The 22500-nt window shown below is 45.2% G+C and overlaps 1 protein-coding gene across 1 annotated transcript in view; it reads right to left on the bottom strand.

Annotated features, from left to right (window-relative positions):
• LOC109884601 (endophilin-A1-like) overlaps positions 1–15861 on the bottom strand; it is a 22637-nt gene extending 6776 nt beyond the window's left edge. Inside the window, exons 1-2 of the mRNA XM_031791657.1 lie at positions 15577–15861; positions 1499–1567 (exon numbers count right to left, since the gene is read on the bottom strand). Of these exons, the coding sequence (XP_031647517.1) occupies positions 1499–1567; positions 15577–15621 (114 nt within the window). The 5' untranslated portion in view covers positions 15622–15861. The remainder of the gene's footprint in view (positions 1–1498; positions 1568–15576) is intronic.
• Positions 15862–22500: the final 6639 nt, after the last annotated feature.

The following is a 22500-nucleotide window of genomic DNA, read 5'->3' as shown; positions in this document are numbered from 1 at the left end:
GTAGTAGTAGTAACAGTAGTAGTAGTAGTAACAGTAGTAACAGTAGTAGTAGTAGTAACAGTAGTAGTAGTAGTAACAGTAGTAGTAGTAGTAACAGTAGTAACAGTAGGAGTAGTAGTAGTAACAGTAGTAGTAGTAACAGTAGTAGTAGTAGTAGTAACAGTAGTAGTAGTAACAGTAGTAGTAGTAGTAGTAACAGTAGTAGTAGTAGTAGTAGTAGTAACAGTAGTAGTAGTAGTAGTAGTAACAGTAGTAGTAGTAGTAACAGTAGTAGCAGTAGCAGTAGTAGTAACAGTAGTAACAGTAGAAGTAGTAGTAACAGTAGTAGTAGTAGTAGTAACAGTAGCAGTAGTAGTAGTAACAGTAGCAGTAGTAGTAGTAGTAGTAACAGTAGTAGTAGTAGTAGTAGTAACAGTAGTAGTAGTAGTAGTAACAGTAGTAGTAGTGGTAGTATTAACAGTAGTAACAGTAGTAGTAGTAGTAGTAGTAGTAGTAACAGTAGCAGTAGTAGTAGTAGTAACAGTAGTAGTAACAGTAGTAGTAGTAGTAACAGTAGTAGTAGTAACAGTAGTAGTAGTAGTAGTAACAGTAGTAACAGTAGTAGTAGTAGTAACGGTAGTAGTAGTAGTAACAGTAGTAGTAGTAGTAACAGTAGTAGTAGTAATAGTAGTAACAGTAGTAGTAGTAGTAGTAACAGTAGTAGTAGTAGTAGTAGTAACAGTAGTAGTAGTAACAGAAGCAGTAGTAGTAACAGTAGTAACAGTAGAAGTAGTAGTAACAGTAGTAGTAGTAGTAGTAGTAGTAGTAGTAGTAGTAGTAGTAGTAGTAGTAACAGTAGTAGTAGTAGTAGTAACAGTAGTAGTAGTAACAGTAGTAGTAGCAACAGTAGTAGTAGTAGTAGTAATAGTAGTAGCAGTAGTAACAGTAGTAGTAACAACAGCAGTAGTAGTAGTAGTAACAGTAGTAGTAGCAACAGCAGTAGTAGTAGTAGTAGTAGTAGTAACAACAGCAGTAGTAGTAGTAGTAACAGTAGTAGTAGCAACAGTAGTAGTAGCAACAGCAGTAGTAGTAGTAGTAGTAGTAACAGTAGTAGTAGTATGAGTGAGTGAATCTGACCCACAGTATTCCCCAGGCTATGAGTGAGTGAATCTGACCCGCAGTATTCCTCAGGCTATGAGTGAGTGAATCTGACCCACAGTATTCCCCAGGCTATGAGTGAGTGAATCTGACCCACAGTATTCCCCAGGCTATGAGTGAGTGGATCTGACCCACAGTATTCCCCAGGCTATGAGTGAGTGAATCTGACCCACAGTATTCCCCAGGCTATGAGTGAGTGAATCTGACCCACAGTATTCCCCAGGCTATGAGTGAGTGAATCTGACCCACAGTATTCCCCAGGCTATGAGTGAGTGAATCTGACCCACAGTATTCCTCAGGCTATGTGTGAGTGAATCTGATCCACAGTATTCCTCTGTACAGAATTCAACAGAATGATGACCTTTTCCATCTGAAGGAAGTCATCATCAAGTTTGGTTCCTTCTGCTCCTCCAACCTTCTCACTGACTTTCTACAGGAGAGATGAGAGACCGAGAGAGAGGGGGGGGGGAGAAACAGAGGTAGGAGAGAGAGACAGAGGGGGGAGAGAGAGACAGAGGGGGAGAGAGGGAGACAGAGAGAGAGAGACAGGAAATAGAAACAGGCGTCTTAGTTAACGATATTAAAAACTCATCAACCTCTTGTGAGAATATGCCGTGTGTGTATGTGTCAGTGCGTGTGCATGTGTCAGTGTGTGTGTGTGTGTGTGTGTGTGTGTGTGTGTGTGTGTGTGTGTCAGTGTGTGTGCATGTGTCAGTGTGTGTCTCAGTGTGTGTCTCAGTGTGAGAGGCCCAGCTATAGTCTACTAGAGGCCCAGCTATAGTCTACTAGAGGCCCAGCTATAGTCTACTAGAGACCCAGCTTTGGTCTACTAGAGGCCCAGCTTTAGTCTACTAGAGGCCCAGCAATATTCTACAGTAGTCTTACTAAAGACTATAGTTGGGCCTCTAGTAGACTATAGCTGGGTCTCTAGTAGACTACTGCAGACTATAGCTGGGCCTCTAGTAGACTATAGCTGGGCCTCTAGTAGACTATAGCTGGGCCTCTAGTAGGCTATAGCTGGGCCTCAAGTAGACTACTGCAGACTATAGCTGGGCCTCTAGTAGGCTATAGCTAGGCCTCAAGTAGACTACTGCAGACTATAGCTGGGCCTCTAGTAGACTATAGCTGGGCCTCTAGTAGACTATAGCTGGGCCTCTAGTAGACTATAGCTGGGCCTCTAGTAGACTATAGCTGGGCCTCTAGTAGACTACTGTAGACTATAGCTGGGCCTCTAGTAGACTACTGTAGACTATAAATGGGCCTCTAGTAGACTACTGTAGACTATAGCTGGGCCTCTAGTAGACTACTGTAGACTATAGCTGGGCCTCAAGTAGGCTATAGCTGGGCCTCAAGTAGACTACTGCAGACTATAGCTGGGCCTCTAGTAGACTATAGCTGGGCCTCTAGTAGACTACTTTAGACTATTGTTGGGCCTCTAGTAGACTACTGTAGACTATAACTGGGCCTCTAGTAGACTACTGTAGACCATAGCTGGGCCTCTAGTAGACTACTGTAGACTATAGCTGGGCCTCAAGTAGGCTATAGCTGGGCCTCAAGTAGACTACTGCAGACTATAGCTGGGCCTCTAGTAGACAATAGCTGGGCCTCTAGTAGACTATAGCTGGGCCTCTAGTAGACTACTGTAGACTATAACTGGGGCTCTAGTAGACTATAGCTGGGCCATTAGTAGACAACTGTAGACTATAGCTGGGCCTCTAGTAGACTATAGCTGGGCCTCTAGTAGACTATAGCTGGGCCTCTAGTAGACTACTGTAGACTATAGCTGGGCCTCTAGTAGACTACTGTAGACCATAGCTGGGCCTCTAGTAGACTACTGTAGACCATAGCTGGGCCTCTAGTAGACTACTGTAGACCATAGCTGGGCCTCTAGTAGACTACTGTAGACCATAGCTGGGCCTCTAGTAGACTACTGTAGACCATAGCTGGGCCTCTAGTAGACTACTGTAGACCATAGCTGGGCCTCTAGTAGACTACTGTAGACTATAGCTGGGCCTCTAGTAGACTACTGTAGACCATAGCTGGGCCTCTAGTAGACTACTGTAGACTATAGCTGGGTCTGAGAGATTTGGTGTAACAGGCAGGTACTGACAAAGCAACAAATGATCAGACAGTGTAACGACAGACAGTAACGACAGACAGTGTAACGACAGACAGTGTAAAGACAGACAGTGTAAAGACAGACAGTGTAAAGACAGACAGTGTAACGACAGACAGTGTAAAGACAGACAGTGTAAAGACAGACAGTGTACGACAGACAGTGTAACGACAGACAGTGTAAAGACAGACAGTGTAAAGACAGACAGTGTAAAGACAGACAGTGTAAAGACAGACAGTGTAAAGACAGACAGTGTAAAGACAGACAGTGTAAAGACAGACAGTGTAACGACACACAGTGTAAAGCCAATAGCATCACTAATAAGAGATTGAGTGAGACGGTGAGTGGGTGATACAGGAACGCACCGTAGATAGCACCTCATATTGCCCTCAAGGACAATCAATTATTGAGTGAGCTAACCAGCTCCGAGCCCTGTGTGTGTGTGTGTGTGTGTGTGTGTGTGTGTGTGTGTGTGTGTGTCTGTCGTAGTGAATTTGTGTGTGCATTTGTGGTTTGTGTGTGTGTGTATTTGTGGTGTGTGTGTGTTTGTGGTGTGTGTGTGTGTGTATTTGTGGTGTGTGTGTGTTTGTGGTGTGTGTGTGTGTGTATTTGTGGTGTGTGTGTGTTTGTGGTGTGTGTGTGTGTGTATTTGTGGTGTGTGTGTGTTTGTGGTGTGTGTGTGTGTATTTGTGGTGTGTGTGTATTTGTGGTGTGTGTATTTGTGGTGTGTGTGTATTTGTGGTGTGTGTGTATTTGTGGTGTGTGTATTTGTGGTGTGTGTGTATTTGTGGTGTGTGTGTGTGTGTGTGTGTGTGTGTGTGTGTGTGTGTGTGTGTGTGTGTATTTGTGGTGTATTTGTGGTGTGTGTGTATTTGTGGTGTGTTTGTGTGTGTATTTGTGGTGTGTGTGTATTTGTGGTGTGTTTGTGTGTGTATTTGTGGTGTGTGTGTATTTGTGGTGTGTGTATTTGTGGTGTGTGTGTGTGTATTTGTGGTGTGTGTGTGTGTGTGTGTATTTGTGGTGTGTGTGTGTGTGTGTGTATTTGTGGTGTGTGTGTGTGTGTATTTGTGGTGTGTGTGTGTGTGTGTATTTGTGGTGTGTGTGTGCGTGCATCCCGCTCCTCTGAGCAGCAACATTGGGTCTATTTTCAGACAAAGACAGCACACGTGTAGGGTTTCCATGCCAACCGGTTCCCAAAAGGACTGGGAAAGGAGAGTTGGAGGGATGGAGAGTGTTTGAGTATTCAGTTCTCCCCTCATCTTCCCCCTTTGTGTATTTAATGAAAGATAAGTGTGCATGTGTGTGTGTGTCCGTCCAGAGAAACACTTATAATTAATTCAGGTGAATCCATCTCAGGAATCAGTTGTCACATGCGCAAGATACAACAGGTCTAGTAGACCTTACAGTGAAATGCTGAATACAACAGGTGTAGTAGACCTCACAGTGAAATGCTGAATACAACAGGTGTAGTAGACCTCACAGTGAAATGCTGAATACAACAGGTGTAGTAGACCTCACAGTGAAATGCTGAATACAACAGGTGTAGTAGACCTCACAGTGAAATGCTGAATACAACAGGTGTAGTAGACCTTACAGTGGAATGCTGAATACAACAGGTGTAGTAGACCTCACAGTGAAATGCTGAATACAACAGGTGTAGTAGACCTTACAGTGAAATGCTGAATACAACAGGTGTAGTAGACCTTACAGTGAAATGCTGAATACAACAGGTGTAGTAGACCTTACAGTGAAATGCTGAATACAACAGGTGTAGGTAGACCTTACAGTGAAATGCTGAATACAACAGGTGTAGTAGACCTCACAGTGAAATGCTGAATACAACAGGTGTAGTAGACCTCACAGTGAAATGCTGAATACAACAGGTGTAGTAGACCTTACAGTGAAATGCTGAATACAACAGGTGTAGTAGACCTCGCAGTGAAATACTTACTTATAAGCCCTTATTAATCAACAGGTGTAGTAGACCTTATTTACAACAATTTACAACAAACCAGTTTCAAGAAATACCCCCCAAAAAGTAATAAGAGAATAACAAATATTAAAGAACAGCAGTAAAATAACAATAGTGGGGTTATATACAGGGGGTACCGGTACAGAGTCAATGTGGAGGCTATATACAGGGGGTACCGGTACAGAGTCAATGTGGAGGCTATATACAGGGGGTACCAGTACAGAGTCAATGTGGAGGCTATATACAGGTGGTACCGGTACAGAGTCAATGTGGAGGCTATATACAGGGGGTACCGGTACAGAGTCAATGTGGAGGCTATATACAGGGGGTACCAGTACAGAGTCAATGTGGAGGCTATATACAGGGGGTACCGGTACAGAGTCAATGTGGAGGCTATATACAGGGGGTACCGGTAGAGAGTCAATGTGGAGGCTATATACAGGGGGTACTGGTACAGAGTCAATGTGGAGGCTATATACAGGGGGTACCAGTACAGAGTCAATGTGGAGGTTATATACAGGGTATTACGGTACAGAGTCAATGTGGAGGCTATATACAGGGTATTACGGTACAGAGTCAATGTGGAGGCTATATACAGGGGGTACCGGTACAGAGTCAATGTGGAGGCTATATACAGGGTGTTACGGTACAGAGTCAATGTGGAGGCTATATACAGGGTATTACGGTACAGAGTCAATGTGGAGGCTATATACAGGGGGTACCGGTACAGAGTCAATGTGGAGGCTATATACAGGGGGTACCAGTACAGAGTCAATGTGGAGGCTATATACAGGGGGTACCGGTACAGAGTCAATATGGAGGCTATATACAGGGTGTTACGGTACAGAGTCAATGTGGAGGCTATATACAGGGGGTACCGGTACAGAGTCAATGTGGAGGCTATATACAGGGTGTTACGGTACAGAGTCAATGTGGAGGCTATATACAGGGTATTACGGTACAGAGTCAATGTGGAGGCTATATACAGGGTGTTACGGTACAGAGTCAATGTGGAGGCTATATACAGGGTATTACGGTACAGAGTCAATGTGGAGGCTATATACAGGGGGTACCGGTACAGAGTCAATGTGGAGGCTATATACAGGGGGTACCAGTACAGAGTCAATGTGGAGGCTATATACAGGGGGTACCGGTACAGAGTCAATGTGGAGGCTATATACAGGGGGTACCGGTACAGAGTCAATGTGGAGGCTATATACAGGGGGTACCGGTACAGAGTCAATGTGGAGGCTATATACAGGGGGTACCGGTACAGAGTCAATGTGGAGGCTATATACAGGGGGTACTGGTACAGAGTCAATGTGGAGGCTATATACAGGGGGTACCAGTACAGAGTCAATGTGGAGGTTATATACAGGGTATTACGGTACAGAGTCAATGTGGAGGCTATATACAGGGTATTACGGTACAGAGTCAATGTGGAGGCTATATACAGGGGGTACCGGTACAGAGTCAATGTGGAGGCTATATACAGGGTGTTACGGTACAGAGTCAATGTGGAGGCTATATACAGGGTATTACGGTACAGAGTCAATGTGGAGGCTATATACAGGGGGTACCGGTACAGAGTCAATGTGGAGGCTATATACAGGGGGTACCAGTACAGAGTCAATGTGGAGGCTATATACAGGGGGTACCGGTACAGAGTCAATATGGAGGCTATATACAGGGTGTTACGGTACAGAGTCAATGTGGAGGCTATATACAGGGGGTACCGGTACAGAGTCAATGTGGAGGCTATATACAGGGTGTTACGGTACAGAGTCAATGTGGAGGCTATATACAGGGTATTACGGTACAGAGTCAATGTGGAGGCTATATACAGGGTGTTACGGTACAGAGTCAATGTGGAGGCTATATACAGGGTATTACGGTACAGAGTCAATGTGGAGGCTATATACAGGGGGTACCGGTACAGAGTCAATGTGGAGGCTATATACAGGGGGTACCAGTACAGAGTCAATGTGGAGGCTATATACAGGGGGTACCGGTACAGAGTCAATGTGGAGGCTATATACAGGGGGTACCGGTACAGAGTCAATGTGGAGGCTATATACAGGGGGTACCGGTACAGAGTCAATGTGGAGGCTATATACAGGGGGTACCGGTACAGAGTCAATGTGGAGGCTATATACAGGGGTACCGGTACAGAGTCAATGTGGAGGCTATAAACAGGGGGTACCGGTACAGAGTCAATGTGGAGGCTATATACAGGGGTACCGGTACAGAGTCAATGTGGAGGCTATATACAGGGGGTACCGGTACAGAGTCAATGTGGAGGCTATATACAGGGGGTACCGGTACAGAGTCAATGTGGAGGCTATATACAGGGGGTACCGGTACAGAGTCAATGTGGAGGCTATATACAGGGGGTACCGGTACAGAGTCAATGTGGAGGCTATATACAGGGTATTACGGTACAGAGTCAATGTGGAGGATATATACAGGGGGTACCGGTACAGAGTCAATGTGGAGGCTATATACAGATGGTACCGGTACAGAGTCAATGTGGAGGCTATATACAGGGGGGTACTGGTACAGAGTCAATGTGGAGGCTATATACAGGGGGTACCGGTACAGAGTCAATGTGGAGGCTATATACAGGGGGTACCGGTACAGAGTCAATGTGGAGGCTATATACAGGGGGTACCAGTACAGAGTCAATGTGGAGGCTATATACAGGTGGTACCGGTACAGAGTCAATGTGGAGGCTATATACAGGGGGTACCGGTACAGAGTCAATGTGGAGGCTATATACAGGGGGTACCAGTACAGAGTCAATGTGGAGGCTATATACAGGGGGTACCGGTACAGAGTCAATGTGGAGGCTATATACAGGGGGTACCGGTAGAGAGTCAATGTGGAGGCTATATACAGGGGGTACTGGTACAGAGTCAATGTGGAGGCTATATACAGGGGGTACCAGTACAGAGTCAATGTGGAGGTTATATACAGGGTATTACGGTACAGAGTCAATGTGGAGGCTATATACAGGGTATTACGGTACAGAGTCAATGTGGAGGCTATATACAGGGGGTACCGGTACAGAGTCAATGTGGAGGCTATATACAGGGTGTTACGGTACAGAGTCAATGTGGAGGCTATATACAGGGTATTACGGTACAGAGTCAATGTGGAGGCTATATACAGGGGGTACCGGTACAGAGTCAATGTGGAGGCTATATACAGGGGGTACCAGTACAGAGTCAATGTGGAGGCTATATACAGGGGGTACCGGTACAGAGTCAATATGGAGGCTATATACAGGGTGTTACGGTACAGAGTCAATGTGGAGGCTATATACAGGGGGTACCGGTACAGAGTCAATGTGGAGGCTATATACAGGGTGTTACGGTACAGAGTCAATGTGGAGGCTATATACAGGGTATTACGGTACAGAGTCAATGTGGAGGCTATATACAGGGTGTTACGGTACAGAGTCAATGTGGAGGCTATATACAGGGTATTACGGTACAGAGTCAATGTGGAGGCTATATACAGGGGGTACCGGTACAGAGTCAATGTGGAGGCTATATACAGGGGGTACCAGTACAGAGTCAATGTGGAGGCTATATACAGGGGGTACCGGTACAGAGTCAATGTGGAGGCTATATACAGGGGGTACCGGTACAGAGTCAATGTGGAGGCTATATACAGGGGGTACCGGTACAGAGTCAATGTGGAGGCTATATACAGGGGGTACCGGTACAGAGTCAATGTGGAGGCTATATACAGGGGGTACTGGTACAGAGTCAATGTGGAGGCTATATACAGGGGGTACCAGTACAGAGTCAATGTGGAGGTTATATACAGGGTATTACGGTACAGAGTCAATGTGGAGGCTATATACAGGGTATTACGGTACAGAGTCAATGTGGAGGCTATATACAGGGGGTACCGGTACAGAGTCAATGTGGAGGCTATATACAGGGTGTTACGGTACAGAGTCAATGTGGAGGCTATATACAGGGTATTACGGTACAGAGTCAATGTGGAGGCTATATACAGGGGGTACCGGTACAGAGTCAATGTGGAGGCTATATACAGGGGGTACCAGTACAGAGTCAATGTGGAGGCTATATACAGGGGGTACCGGTACAGAGTCAATATGGAGGCTATATACAGGGTGTTACGGTACAGAGTCAATGTGGAGGCTATATACAGGGGGTACCGGTACAGAGTCAATGTGGAGGCTATATACAGGGTGTTACGGTACAGAGTCAATGTGGAGGCTATATACAGGGTATTACGGTACAGAGTCAATGTGGAGGCTATATACAGGGTGTTACGGTACAGAGTCAATGTGGAGGCTATATACAGGGTATTACGGTACAGAGTCAATGTGGAGGCTATATACAGGGGGTACCGGTACAGAGTCAATGTGGAGGCTATATACAGGGGGTACCAGTACAGAGTCAATGTGGAGGCTATATACAGGGGGGTACCGGTACAGAGTCAATGTGGAGGCTATATACAGGGGGTACCGGTACAGAGTCAATGTGGAGGCTATATACAGGGGGTACCGGTACAGAGTCAATGTGGAGGCTATATACAGGGGGTACCGGTACAGAGTCAATGTGGAGGCTATATACAGGGGTACCGGTACAGAGTCAATGTGGAGGCTATAAACAGGGGGTACCGGTACAGAGTCAATGTGGAGGCTATATACAGGGGGTACCGGTACAGAGTCAATGTGGAGGCTATATACAGGGGGTACCGGTACAGAGTCAATGTGGAGGCTATATACAGGGGGTACCGGTACAGAGTCAATGTGGAGGCTATATACAGGGGGTACCGGTACAGAGTCAATGTGGAGGCTATATACAGGGGGTACCGGTACAGAGTCAATGTGGAGGCTATATACAGGGTATTACGGTACAGAGTCAATGTGGAGGATATATACAGGGGGGTACCGGTACAGAGTCAATGTGGAGGCTATACAGATGGTACCGGTACAGAGTCAATGTGGAGGCTATATACAGGGGGGTACTGGTACAGAGTCAATGTGGAGGCTATATACAGGGGGTACCGGTACAGAGTCAATGTGGAGGCTATATACAGGGGGTACCGGTACAGAGTCAATGTGGAGGCTATATACAGGGGGTACCGGTACAGAGTCAATGTGGAGGCTATATACAGAGGGTACCGGTACAGAGTCAATGTGGAGGCTATATACAGGGGGTACGGTACAGAGTCAATGTGGAGGCTATATACAGGGGGTACCGGTACAGAGTCAATGTGGAGGCTATATACAGAGGGTACCGGTACAGAGTCAATGTGGAGGCTATATACAGGGGGTACCGGTACAGAGTCAATGTGGAGGCTATATACAGAGGGTACCGGTACAGAGTCAATGTGGAGGCTATATACAGGGGGGTACTGGTACAGAGTCAATGTGGAGGCTATATACAGGGGGTACCGGTACAGAGTCAATGTGGAGGCTATATACAGGGGGTACCGGTACAGAGTCAATGTGGAGGCTATATACAGGGGGTACCGGTACAGAGTCAATGTGGAGGCTATATACAGAGGGTACCGGTACAGAGTCAATGTGGAGGCTATATACAGGGGGTACCGGTACAGAGTCAATGTGGAGGCTATATACAGGGGGTACTGGTACAGAGTCAATGTGGAGGCTATATACAGAGGGTACCGGTACAGAGTCAATGTGGAGGCTATATACAGGGGGTACCGGTACAGAGTCAATGTGGAGACTATATACAGGGGGTACCGGTACAGAGTCAATGTGGAGGCTATATACAGGGTATTAAGGTACAGAGTCAATGTGGAGGCTATATACAGGGGGGTACTGGTACAGAGTCAATGTGGAGACTATATACAGGGGGTACCGGTACAGAGTCAATGTGGAGGCTATATACAGGGGGTACCGGTACAGAGTCAATGTGGAGGCTATATACAGGGGGTACCGGTACAGAGTCAATGTGGAGGCTATATACAGGGGGTACCGGTACAGAGTCAATGTGGAGGCTATATACAGGGGGTACCGGTACAGAGTCAATGTGGAGGCTATATACAGGGTATTACGGTACAGAGTCAATGTGGAGGCTATATACAGGGGGTACCGGTACAGAGTCAATGTGGAGGCTATATACAGGGGGTACCGGTACAGAGTCAATGTGGAGGCTATATACAAGGGGTACTGGTACAGAGTCAATGTGGAGGCTATATACAGGGGGTACCGGTACAGAGTCAATGTGGAGGCTATATACAGGGGGTACCGGTACAGAGCCAATGTGGAGGTTATATACAGGGGGTACCGGTACAGAGTCAATGTGGAGGCTATATACAGGAGGTACTGGTACAGAGTCAATGTGGAGGCTATATACAGGGGGTACTGGTACAGAGTCAATGTGGAGGCTATATACAGGGGGTACCGGTACAGAGTCAATGTGGAGGCTATATACAGGGGGTACCGGTACAGAGTCAATGTGGAGGCTATATACAGGGGGTACTGGTACAGAGTCAATGTGGAGCCTATATACAGGGTATTACGGTACAGAGTCAATGTGGAGGCTATATACAGGGGGTACCACACACACGTTACGACCCTTACAGCACGTTTCTACTGCCAATGTTTGTCTATGGAGATTGCATGGCTGTGTGCTCAATTTTATACGCCTGTCAGCAACGGGTGTGGCTGATATAGCCGAATCCACTAATATATCTGTCTGTCTCTGTCTCTCTCTGTCTGTCTCTCTCTTGATGCCAGGTCACACAACGCTCCGTCAGGCCCCGCCCCACTGCAGTGCTCCGTCAGGCCCCGCCCCACTGCAGTGCTCCGTCAGGCCCCGCCCCACTGCAGTGCTCCGTCAGGTCCCGCACCACTGCAGTACTCCGTCAGGCCCCGCCCCACTGCAGTGCTCCGTCAGGCCCCGCCCCACTGCAGTGCTCCCTCAGGCCCCGCCCCACTGCAGTGCTCCCTCAGGCCCCGCCCCATTGCAGTGCTCCGTCAGGCCCCGCCCCACTGCCGCTCCCACGGTTGGAACATCCATTGCACGCAGTGACCCGTTGCTGTGGATGGGTTCTTTTAAGTTTAGTTCAAACACATTTAATTCCCAACATTCCTTTCAGATCCTCACCACAGAGAGTTCCTGGGGAATAGGCCTGGTGTATACCAGAAACCAACCGATCCCCCTTATAAATGTAGCCCGATGGCATGAAATCTTCTCATCCCAAACATAGAAATAAGCTGTTTTTCAAAAGGTATCTCTTGGAGTGTTTTTGTTTTGCTTTATTTCACTCAGTCACAGACTAGAGCCAACTGTAGTCACAGACTAGAGCCAACTGTAGTCACAGACTAGAGCCAACTGTAGTCACAGACTAGAGCCAACTGTAGTCACAGACTAGAGCCAACTGTAGTCACAGACTAGAGCCAACTGTAGTCACAGACTAGAGCCAACTGTAGTCACAGACTAGAGCCAACTGTAGTCACAGACTAGAGCCAACTGTAGTCACAGACTAGAGCCAACTGTAGTCACAGACTAGAGCCAACTGTAGTCACAGACTAGAGCCAACTGTAGTCACAGACTAGAGCCAACTGTAGTCACAGACTAGAGCCAACTGTAGTCACAGACTAGAGCCAACTGTAGTCACAGACTAGAGCCAACTGTAGTCACAGACTAGATCCAACTGTAGTCACAGACTAGATCCAACTGTAGTCACTGACTAGAGCCAACTGTAGTCACTGACTAGAGCCAACTGTAGTCACAGACTAGATCCAACTGTAGTCACAGACTAGAGCCAACTGTAGTCACAGACTAGAGCCAACTGTAGTCACAGACTAGAGCCAACTGTAGTCACAGACTAGAGCCAACTGTAGTCACAGACTGGATTCACCTGTAGTCACAGACCGGATCCACCTGTAGTCACAGACTAGAGCCAACTGTAGTCACAGACTAGAGCCAACTGTAGTCACAGACTAGATCCAACTGTAGTCACAGACTGGAGCCAACTGTAGTAACAGACTAGAGCCAACTGTAGTCACAGACTAGAGAGCCAACTGTAGTCACAGACTGGAGCCAACTGTAGTCACAGACTAGAGCAAACTGTAGTCACAGACTAGAGCACACTGTAGTCACAGACTAGAGCCAACTGTAGTCACAGACTAGATCCAACTGTAGTCACAGACTAGAGAGCCAACTGTAGTCACAGACTAGAGAGCCAACTGTAGTCACAGACTAGAGCCAACTGTAGTCAAAGACTAGAGCCAACTGTAGTCACAGACTAGAGCCAACTGTAGTCACAGACTAGAGAGCCAACTGTAGTCACAGACTAGAGAGCCAACTGTAGTCACAGACTAGAGCCAACTGTAGTCACAGACTAGAGAGCCAACTGTAGTCACAGACTAGAGCCAACTGTAGTCACAGACTAGAGCCAACTGTAGTCACAGACTAGAGACAACACAAACTAGAGCCAACTGTAGTCACAGACTAGAGTCAACACAAACTAGAGCCAACTGTAGTCACAGACTAGAGTCAACACAAACTAGAGCCAACTGTAGTCACAGACTAGAGCCAACTGTAGTCACAGACTAGAGCCAATACAGACTAGAGCCAACTGTAGTCACAGACTAGAGCCAACTGTAGTCACAGACTAGAGCCAACTGTAGTCACAGACTAGAGAGCCAACTGTAGTCACAGACTAGAGCCAACTGTAGTCACAGACTAGAGAGCCAACTGTAGTCACAGACTAGAGAGCCAACTGTAGTCACAGACTAGAGCCAACTGTAGTCACAGACTAGAGAGCCAACTGTAGTCACAGACTAGAGCCAACTGTAGTCACAGACTAGAGCCAACAGTAGTCACAGACTAGAGCCAACTGTAGTCACAGACTAGAGACAACACAAACTAGAGCCAACTGTAGTCACAGACTAGAGTCAACACAAACTAGAGCCAACTGTAGTCACAGACTAGAGTCAACACAAACTAGAGCCAACTGTAGTCACAGACTAGAGCCAACTGTAGTCACAGACTAGAGCCAATACAGACTAGAGCCAACTGTAGTCACAGACTCGAGCCAACTGTAGTCACAGACTAGAGCCAACTGTAGTCACAGACTAGAGCCAACTGTAGTCACAGACTAGAGCCAACAGTAGTCACAGACTAGAGCCAACTGTAGTCACAGACTAGAGACAACACAAACTAGAGCCAACTGTAGTCACAGACTAGAGTCAACACAAAGTAGAGCCAACTGTAGTCACAGACTAGAGTCAACACAAACTAGAGCCAACTGTAGTCACAGACTAGAGCCAACTGTAGTCACAGACTAGAGCCAATACAGACTAGAGCCAACTGTAGTCACAGACTAGAGCCAACTGTAGTCACAGACTAGAGCCCACTGTAGTCACAGACTAGAGCCCACTGTAGTCACAGACTAGAGCCAACTGTAGTCACAGACTAGAGGCAATACAGACTAGAGCCAACTGTAGTCATAGACTAGAGCAAACTGTAGTCACAGACTAGAGCCATAGTCAGGTGTTATAGTTCAGCTGTTGAGGGCTCAGGGTCAGGGGTTATAGTTCAGCTGTTGAGGGCTCAGGGTCAGGTGTTATAGTTCAGCCGTTGTTGGTCTATCATTCCATGTGGGTGTATTCATTCATGGATGAGAAAACACACTGAACGTTGCAGATAGAAATATAAAATAGACAGTAACAGGAATGGTGTCTGTCAGCTATCTAACAAAAAATCAAGATACATTTCTAGCTGATCGTTCTGTAACGTCACGTCCTTTTGAACAGACTTCTGGCTTGGTGACTGAAGGAAGCGATGGAGGAAGGGAGGGGAGCTGTCAATTGGTCCATATTGGGGCACGGATCTGTAGCATGTGTGCTTCTAAGCAATTTTATCGTGCTTCTTGTCTTAGTATTTGATTAGGATCCCCAACTGCTGTAAAAGCAGCGGCAGCTACTCTACCTGGGGACCACGAACGACTTCATGCAGCGCTGACCCGTCTATAATGTCAACCTGAGAGAGAATGCGATGCATGTCTCGCTCAAGAGATGAGATAGACAGGCCTTTATTAAACTATAGGTCTATAGCTGGACAAATGACAGGCTATGTCTGTAGGCTAGTGGTGGTAGCCTAGGCCTATGGGCTTGGGAGCCAGGCACAGATAGACAATGTAGCCTAATGAGATTGTGCCTGAAAACCTCTATCGCAATTCTCCTTTTTGAGATTAAGCCCAGACAATTATTTAAGAATAGCAGCCATTGTATTCACTGTAGCTGTTTTGATCACCTATCATCACCGAAGAAATAGTCTACCCCGATAAAAGCACCGAAAAAACAAAGATTCGTTAACCCGAAATCTACCTGAGTGGCTTTGTGGAACTGCTTTTTCAGCCCCGCGACAGACATCGCTCCGGTTCGACGAGACGACCTCACGCGTTGACCGGTAATCCACAATTCTTCGGCCTCTGGGTTTCAAAACAATGTCTATAATCCGCCTTTCTTTCTTTAATTATTTATTTCTTGCTATCAAGTGTTCTTCGTTCCGTAGACTAACCTAGACTACCGTGGTGTCCTCTCTATAAAGTGACCGAGGTAAAATTAGTTTTATATTGGATATTCGGGTTTCTCTTGCCAACAGCCATTGAACCAAGCGTGCCATGACTATGAAGATGGTATATTCTGAATCAAGGATAGATGCAGAAAAATCCACACCTTAAAAAAAAAACTATAAATAATACGATTTCAGATTTCAAACATCAATGGCTCTGTCATGACAATGATAATGATTTATTCTGAGTCGGGGAGGATGGACAAAAATCCACAGCTTTTTGTTGTTGAAATATCATTATTTATTTTTTGCTTTTAATCTTCAATAGCTATTAGACAAAGTATATATATATATATATATATCGTCATGGGCACATATGCACATATATATATATATATAAAGTAGTCATGACATGAATTGTCCAATAGCCATTAACCTAATATCCACAGAATATCCAGTGAAAAACCAATTTTACCTCTGTAATACACCCATTGAGTTCATTACAAGTGGCATTATACAGTTGTGGCAGCACGCATATGCATGAGAGGAGGTTGCTGTCTGTGAACTAGGTGATCACCTAATGGTTTTTCTAGATTCTTCTATTAGCCTATGATACGAGGGAGATCAAGATGTGTGCATTTATTAGCTAACCATTTTGAGAAGAATATGCATTTCGGAAAGAGAGACTGAGAGACAGAGAGCGAGAGAGAGCGACAGGGAGAGGGAGAGAACTACAGAGACGGAGAGAGAGGGGAGGGAGAGACACAGAGACAGAGACATAGAGCAAGAGAGACAGAGAGAGAGAGAGAGACAGACAGAGACAGGGAGAGAGAGAGAGAGAGACAGAGAGAGAGAGACAGACAGAGACAGGGAGAGAGAGAGAGAGACAGGGAGAGACACAGAGACAGGGAGAGAGAGAGACAGACAGAGAGAAAGAGACAGAGACATAGAGAGACAGAAACAGACAGAGAGAGAGACAGAGATATCAGTAAGTGCTTCAGCACCATGGACAGCGTTCTACTTAGTTCAACTGAGTTTGATCTACCTACTGATCTTCTACTCACGGTTTGCTAATAAATATGGAGGAATGAGGACGAATGAATAAATGAAGAGACCTTGATACACTATATATATCCAAAAGTATGTGGACACCCCTTCATATTAGTGGATTTGGCTATTACAGCCACACCCGTTGCTGACAGGCGTATAAAATTGAGCACACAGCCATGCAATCTCCATAGTCAAACATTGGCAGTAGAATGGCCTTACTGAAGAGCTCAGTGACTTTCAACGTGGCACCGTCATAGGATGCCACCTTTCCAAGAAGTCAGTTTGTCAAATTTCTACCCTGCTAGAGCTGCCCCAGTCAACTGTAAGTGCTGTTATTGTGAGGTGGAACTGTCTAGGAGCAACAATAACTTAGCCCCGAAGTGATAGGCCACACAAGCTCACAGAACGGGCCGCAGAGTGCTGAAGCATGTAGCGCCTCTGGAAGCAACGTCAGCACAAGAACTGTTCGTCGGGAGCTTCGTGAAATGGGTTTCCCTGGCCGAGTAGCCGCACACAAGCCTAAGATCACCATGCTCAATGTCAAGTGTTGGCTGGAGTGGACTAAAGCTCACCTCTATTGGACTCTGGAGCAGTGGAAATGCGTTCTCTGGAGTGATGAATCACGCTTCACCATCTGGCAGTCCGACGGACAAATCTGGGCTTGGCGGATGCCAGGAGAACGCTACCTCCCCGAATGCATAGTGCCAACTGTAAAGTTTGGTGGAGGAGAAATAAAGGTCTGGGCCTGTTTTCCATGGTTCAGGCTAAACTCAGTAGTTCCTGAATAACGGCGTTGTTGATTCGTTGATAAAACTACATAAATACGTTGTTGATTCATTGATAAAACTGTAGAACTATGTTGTTGATTCATTGATAAAACTGTATAATATTGATTACACAGGAGGTTGGTGGCACCTTAATTGAGGAGGACGGGCTCGTGGTAATGGCTGGAGCGGCACGGGTGGAAGGGGGTCAAATACATCTAACACATAGTTGGATGCCATTCCATTAGCTCCGTTCCAGCCATTATTATGAGCCTTCCTCCCCCTCAGCTGCCTCCACTAATTGATTAGTGTTCAAAAGATTGGCAGTTATGTAGACTGTCTGTTATGTAGACTGGCAGTGATGTAGACTGTCTTTTATGTAGACTGGCAGTGATGTAGACTGTCCGTTATGTAGACTGTCCTTTATGTAGACTGTCAGTTATGTAGACTGTCAGTTATGTAGACAGTCAGTTATGTAGACTGTCAGTGATGTAGACTGTCTGTTATGTAGACTGTCAGTTATGTAGACTGTCAGTTATGTAGACTGGCAGTGATGTAGACTGTCAGTGATGTAGACTGTCAGGTATGTAGACTGTCCATTATGTAGACTGTCAGTGATGTAGACGGTCTGTTATGTAGACTGTCAGTTATGTAGACTGTCTGTTATGTAGACTGTCAGTTATGTAGACTGTAAGTTATGTAGACTGGCAGTGATGTAGACTGTCTGTTATGTAGACTGTCTGTTATGTAGACTGTCTGTTATGTAGACTGTCTGTTATGTAGACTGTCTGTTATGTAGACTGGCAGTGATGTAGACTGTCTGTTATGTAGACTGTCTGTTATGTAGACTGTCTGTTATGTAGACTGGCAGTGATGTTGACTGTCAGTTATGTAGACTGTCAGTTATGTAGACTGGCAGTGATGTAGACTGGCAGTTATGTAGACTGGCAGTGATGTAGACTGTCTGTTATGTAGACTGTCTGTTATGTAGACTGTCCTTTATGTAGACTGTCCTTTATGTAGACCGTCCATTATGTAGACTGTCTGTTATGTAGACTGTCTGTTATGTAGACTGTCTGTTATGTAGACTGTCTGTTATGTAGACTGTCCTTTATGTAGACCGTCCATTATGTAGACAGTCTGTAAAGGTAGACTGTCTGTTATGTAGACTGTCCTTTATGTAGACTGTCTGTTATGTAGACTGTCCTTTATGTAGACTGTCTGTTATGTAGACTGTCCTTTATGTAGACTGTCTGTTATGTAGACTGTCTGTTATGTAGACTGTCTGTTATGTAGACTGGCAGTGATGTAGACTGTCTGTTATGTAGACTGTCAGTGATGTAGACTGTCTGTTATGTAGACTGTCAGTGATGAAGACTGTCTGTTATGTAGACTGTCAGTTATGTAGACTGTCCATTATGTAGACTGGCTGTTATGTAGACTGTCCATTATGTAGACTGGCTGTTATGTAGACTGTCCATTATGTTGACTGTCAGTTCCTGTGGTACTCGGCATCAACCTATGAATCTCTGCTGCTGCTGTGTGGTATTGAAGCTGAACTGCAGGTTTATTTGGGTAATTGTATTAATGCGCTGTAGGCCTATATTTCAGAAGCTGTATAAAATACATTTAAAAAAAATAGACTTTTTATTCCGCTCTCTGTAATAAATAAAAAAATGTACCTATAAAATGATGCCGTCTGGTTTGCTTATTATAAGGAATTTGAAATGATTTCTACTTTTACTTTTGATACTTAAGTATATTTTATCAATGACATTTAATTTTGATACTTCAGTATATTTAAAAACAAAATACTTTTAGACCTTTACTCAATAATGGAATGGTTCCAAAAATAAACATATCCAGGTGTTAGAATGGCCAAGTCAAAGTCCAGACCTGAATCCAATCGAGAATCTGTGGAAAGAACTGAAAACTGCTGTTCACAACTGCTCTCCATTCAACCTCACTGAGCTCGAGCTGTTTTGCAAGGAGGAATGGGAAAAAATGTCAGTGTCTTTCCACTTCATGATTGTGTCCCACTTGTTGTTGATTCTTCACAAAAAAATACAGTTTTATATCTTTATGTTTGAAGCCTGAAATGTGGCAAAAGGTCGCAAAGTTCAAGGGGGCCGAATACTTTCGCAAGGCACTTGTACATGATAATTGTCCATTCTAAATCAAAACCAATTTCAAAAATATTATTTAGTCCATGTAAAGACAAGATTAAATCAAGAATAGTCTGATGGATGACAATATTACTCTATAACTTGTGAATGATATATTATCACTTCTGCATGATGCCCAGTCGAAGGCAAGAAACAATACAGACCCTTTTTTTATGGCAACTTTGTCAAATTATAGTGCGACACCTCATGTAGCCTAGCCCATAGGCCTATATGTTATGATAAGGTTAGTATCATACCTCATGTAGCCTAGCCCATAGGCCTATATGTTATGATAAGGTTAGTATCACACCTCATGTGGCCTAGCCCATAGTCCTATATGTTATGATAAGGTTAGTATCACACCTCATGTAGCCTAGCCCATAGGCCTATATGTTATGATAAGGTTAGTATCACACCTCATGTAGCCTAGCCCATAGGCCTATATGTTATGATAAGGTTAGTATCACACCTCATGTAGCCTAGCCCATAGGCCTATATGTTATGATAAGGTTAGTATCACACCTCATGTGGCCTAGCCCATAGGCCTATATGTTATGATAAGGTTAGTATCACACCTCATGTGGCCTAGCCCATAGGCCTATATGTTATGATAAGGTTAGTATCACACCTCATGTGGCCTAGCCCATAGGCCTATATGTTATGATAAGGTTAGTATCACACCTCATGTAGCCTAGCCCATAGGCCTATATGTTATGATAAGGTTAGTATCACACCTCATGTAGCCTAGCCCATAGGCCTATATGTTATGATAAGGTTAGTATCATACCTCATGTAGCCTAGCCCATAGGCCTATATGTTATGATAAGGTTAGTATCACACCTCATGTGGCCTAGCCCATAGTCCTATATGTTATGATAAGGTTAGTATCACACCTCATGTAGCCTAGCCCATAGGCCTATATGTTATGATAAGGTTAGTATCACACCTCATGTAGCCTAGCCCATAGGCCTATATGTTATGATAAGGTTAGTATCACACCTCATGTAGCCTAGCCCATAGGCCTATATGTTATGATAAGGTTAGTATCACACCTCATGTAGCCTAGCCCATAGGCCTATATGTTATGATAAGGTTAGTATCACACCTCATGTGGCCTAGCCCATAGGCCTATATGTTATGATAAGGTTAGTATCACACCTCATGTAGCCTAGCCCATAGGCCTATATGTTATGATAAGGTTAGTATCACACCTCATGTGGCCTAGCCCATAGGCCTATATGTTATGATAAGGTTAGTATCACACCTCATGTAGCCTAGCCCATAGGCCTATATGTTATGATAAGGTTAGTATCACACCTCATGTGGCCTAGCCCATAGGCCTATATGTTATGATAAGGTTAGTATCACACCTCATGTGGCCTAGCCCATAGGCCTATATGTTATGATAAGGTTAGTATCACACCTCATGTAGCCTAGCCCATAGGCCTATATGTTATGATAAGGTTAGTATCACACCTCATGTAGCCTAGCCCATAGGCCTATATGTTATGATAAAGTTAGTATCACACCTCATGTGGCCTAGCCCATAGGCCTATATGTTATGATAAGGTTAGTATCACACCTCATGTGGCCTAGCCCATAGGCCTATATGTTATGATAAGGTTTGTGTAGACTGGCGAAAGTCAACCCAGCACAGGACACAAAAATGATTTGGGGTTGTTCATACTGTCGAAGCTTACAGTTAAAATCGGATAATGTCGGAGGGAAATCACCATAAGAGGAAGTCACCATGAAGTTAAATTCAGTCCAAATCACAATCAAGTGAAATGAATCTGTATTAAAGTGCATAAAATCAATCTGAGTAGTGTCTCTGCTTTAAACACACTGCCCACGTGATACCCTAACCCCACATGGAACAGTAGATCGTCACCCACACAGCAGCTTTAAATAATGTGTTGATAAACTCCACAACATGTCTCTGAGAGCTAGCTGGTATTCAGCTAGCAAGAAGCTAACATCCCCATGTCAATCCAAAGGAACGTTGGACCCACGATGGATTTCAGTAGCTCTCCAGTGTAATTGCTTACAATCCCATAACGGCTTGCACACCTTATTCATGAATCTCTTAAAGGGACAGTGCCATCTAGTGGATATAAATGAATAAAACTATGCCATTTAACCACCTGGCTGCATTTGAATTACAACTGAAGTGGCCAAATAACCTTTTTACAATGGGTGTAGAGCCTAACTGGCATGAACATGCAGCGCATGAGTTTCAAGTTTGGGGAAGATCATTTTTCAAAATGAAAATATCATTTCATAACAAAAGCATTACATGAATAATCATACTATGAGGTTGGCTGAGTCCTACTGGGTGGACTGAATCCTAGTGCGAGGGCTGAGTCCTACTGGGTGGACTGAATCCTAGTGCGAGGGCTGAGTCCTACTGGGTGGACTGAATCCTAGTGCGAGGGCTGAGTCCTACTGGGTGGACTGAATCCTAGTGCGAGGGCTGAGTCCTACTGGGTGGACTGAATCCTAGTGCGAGGGCTGAGTCCTACTGGGTGGACTGAATCCTAGTGCGAGGGCTGAGTCCTACTGGGTGGACTGAATCCTAGTGCGAGGGCTGAGTCCTACTGGTTGGACTGAATCCTAGTGCGAGGGCTGAGTCCTACTGGGTGGACTGAATCCTAGTGCGAGGGCTGAGTCCTACTGGGTGGACTGAATCCTAGTGCGAGGGCTGAGTCCTACTGGGTGGACTGAATCCTAGTGCGAGGGCTGAGTCCTACTGGGTGGA

Source organism: Oncorhynchus kisutch, linkage group LG16 (genome assembly GCF_002021735.2).
Source record: "Oncorhynchus kisutch isolate 150728-3 linkage group LG16, Okis_V2, whole genome shotgun sequence".
In the NCBI taxonomy this organism is placed as follows: domain Eukaryota; kingdom Metazoa; phylum Chordata; class Actinopteri; order Salmoniformes; family Salmonidae; genus Oncorhynchus; species Oncorhynchus kisutch.
Note: the sequence above shows the minus strand (reverse complement) of the source record. Positions and strands in the feature narration are given on the sequence as shown.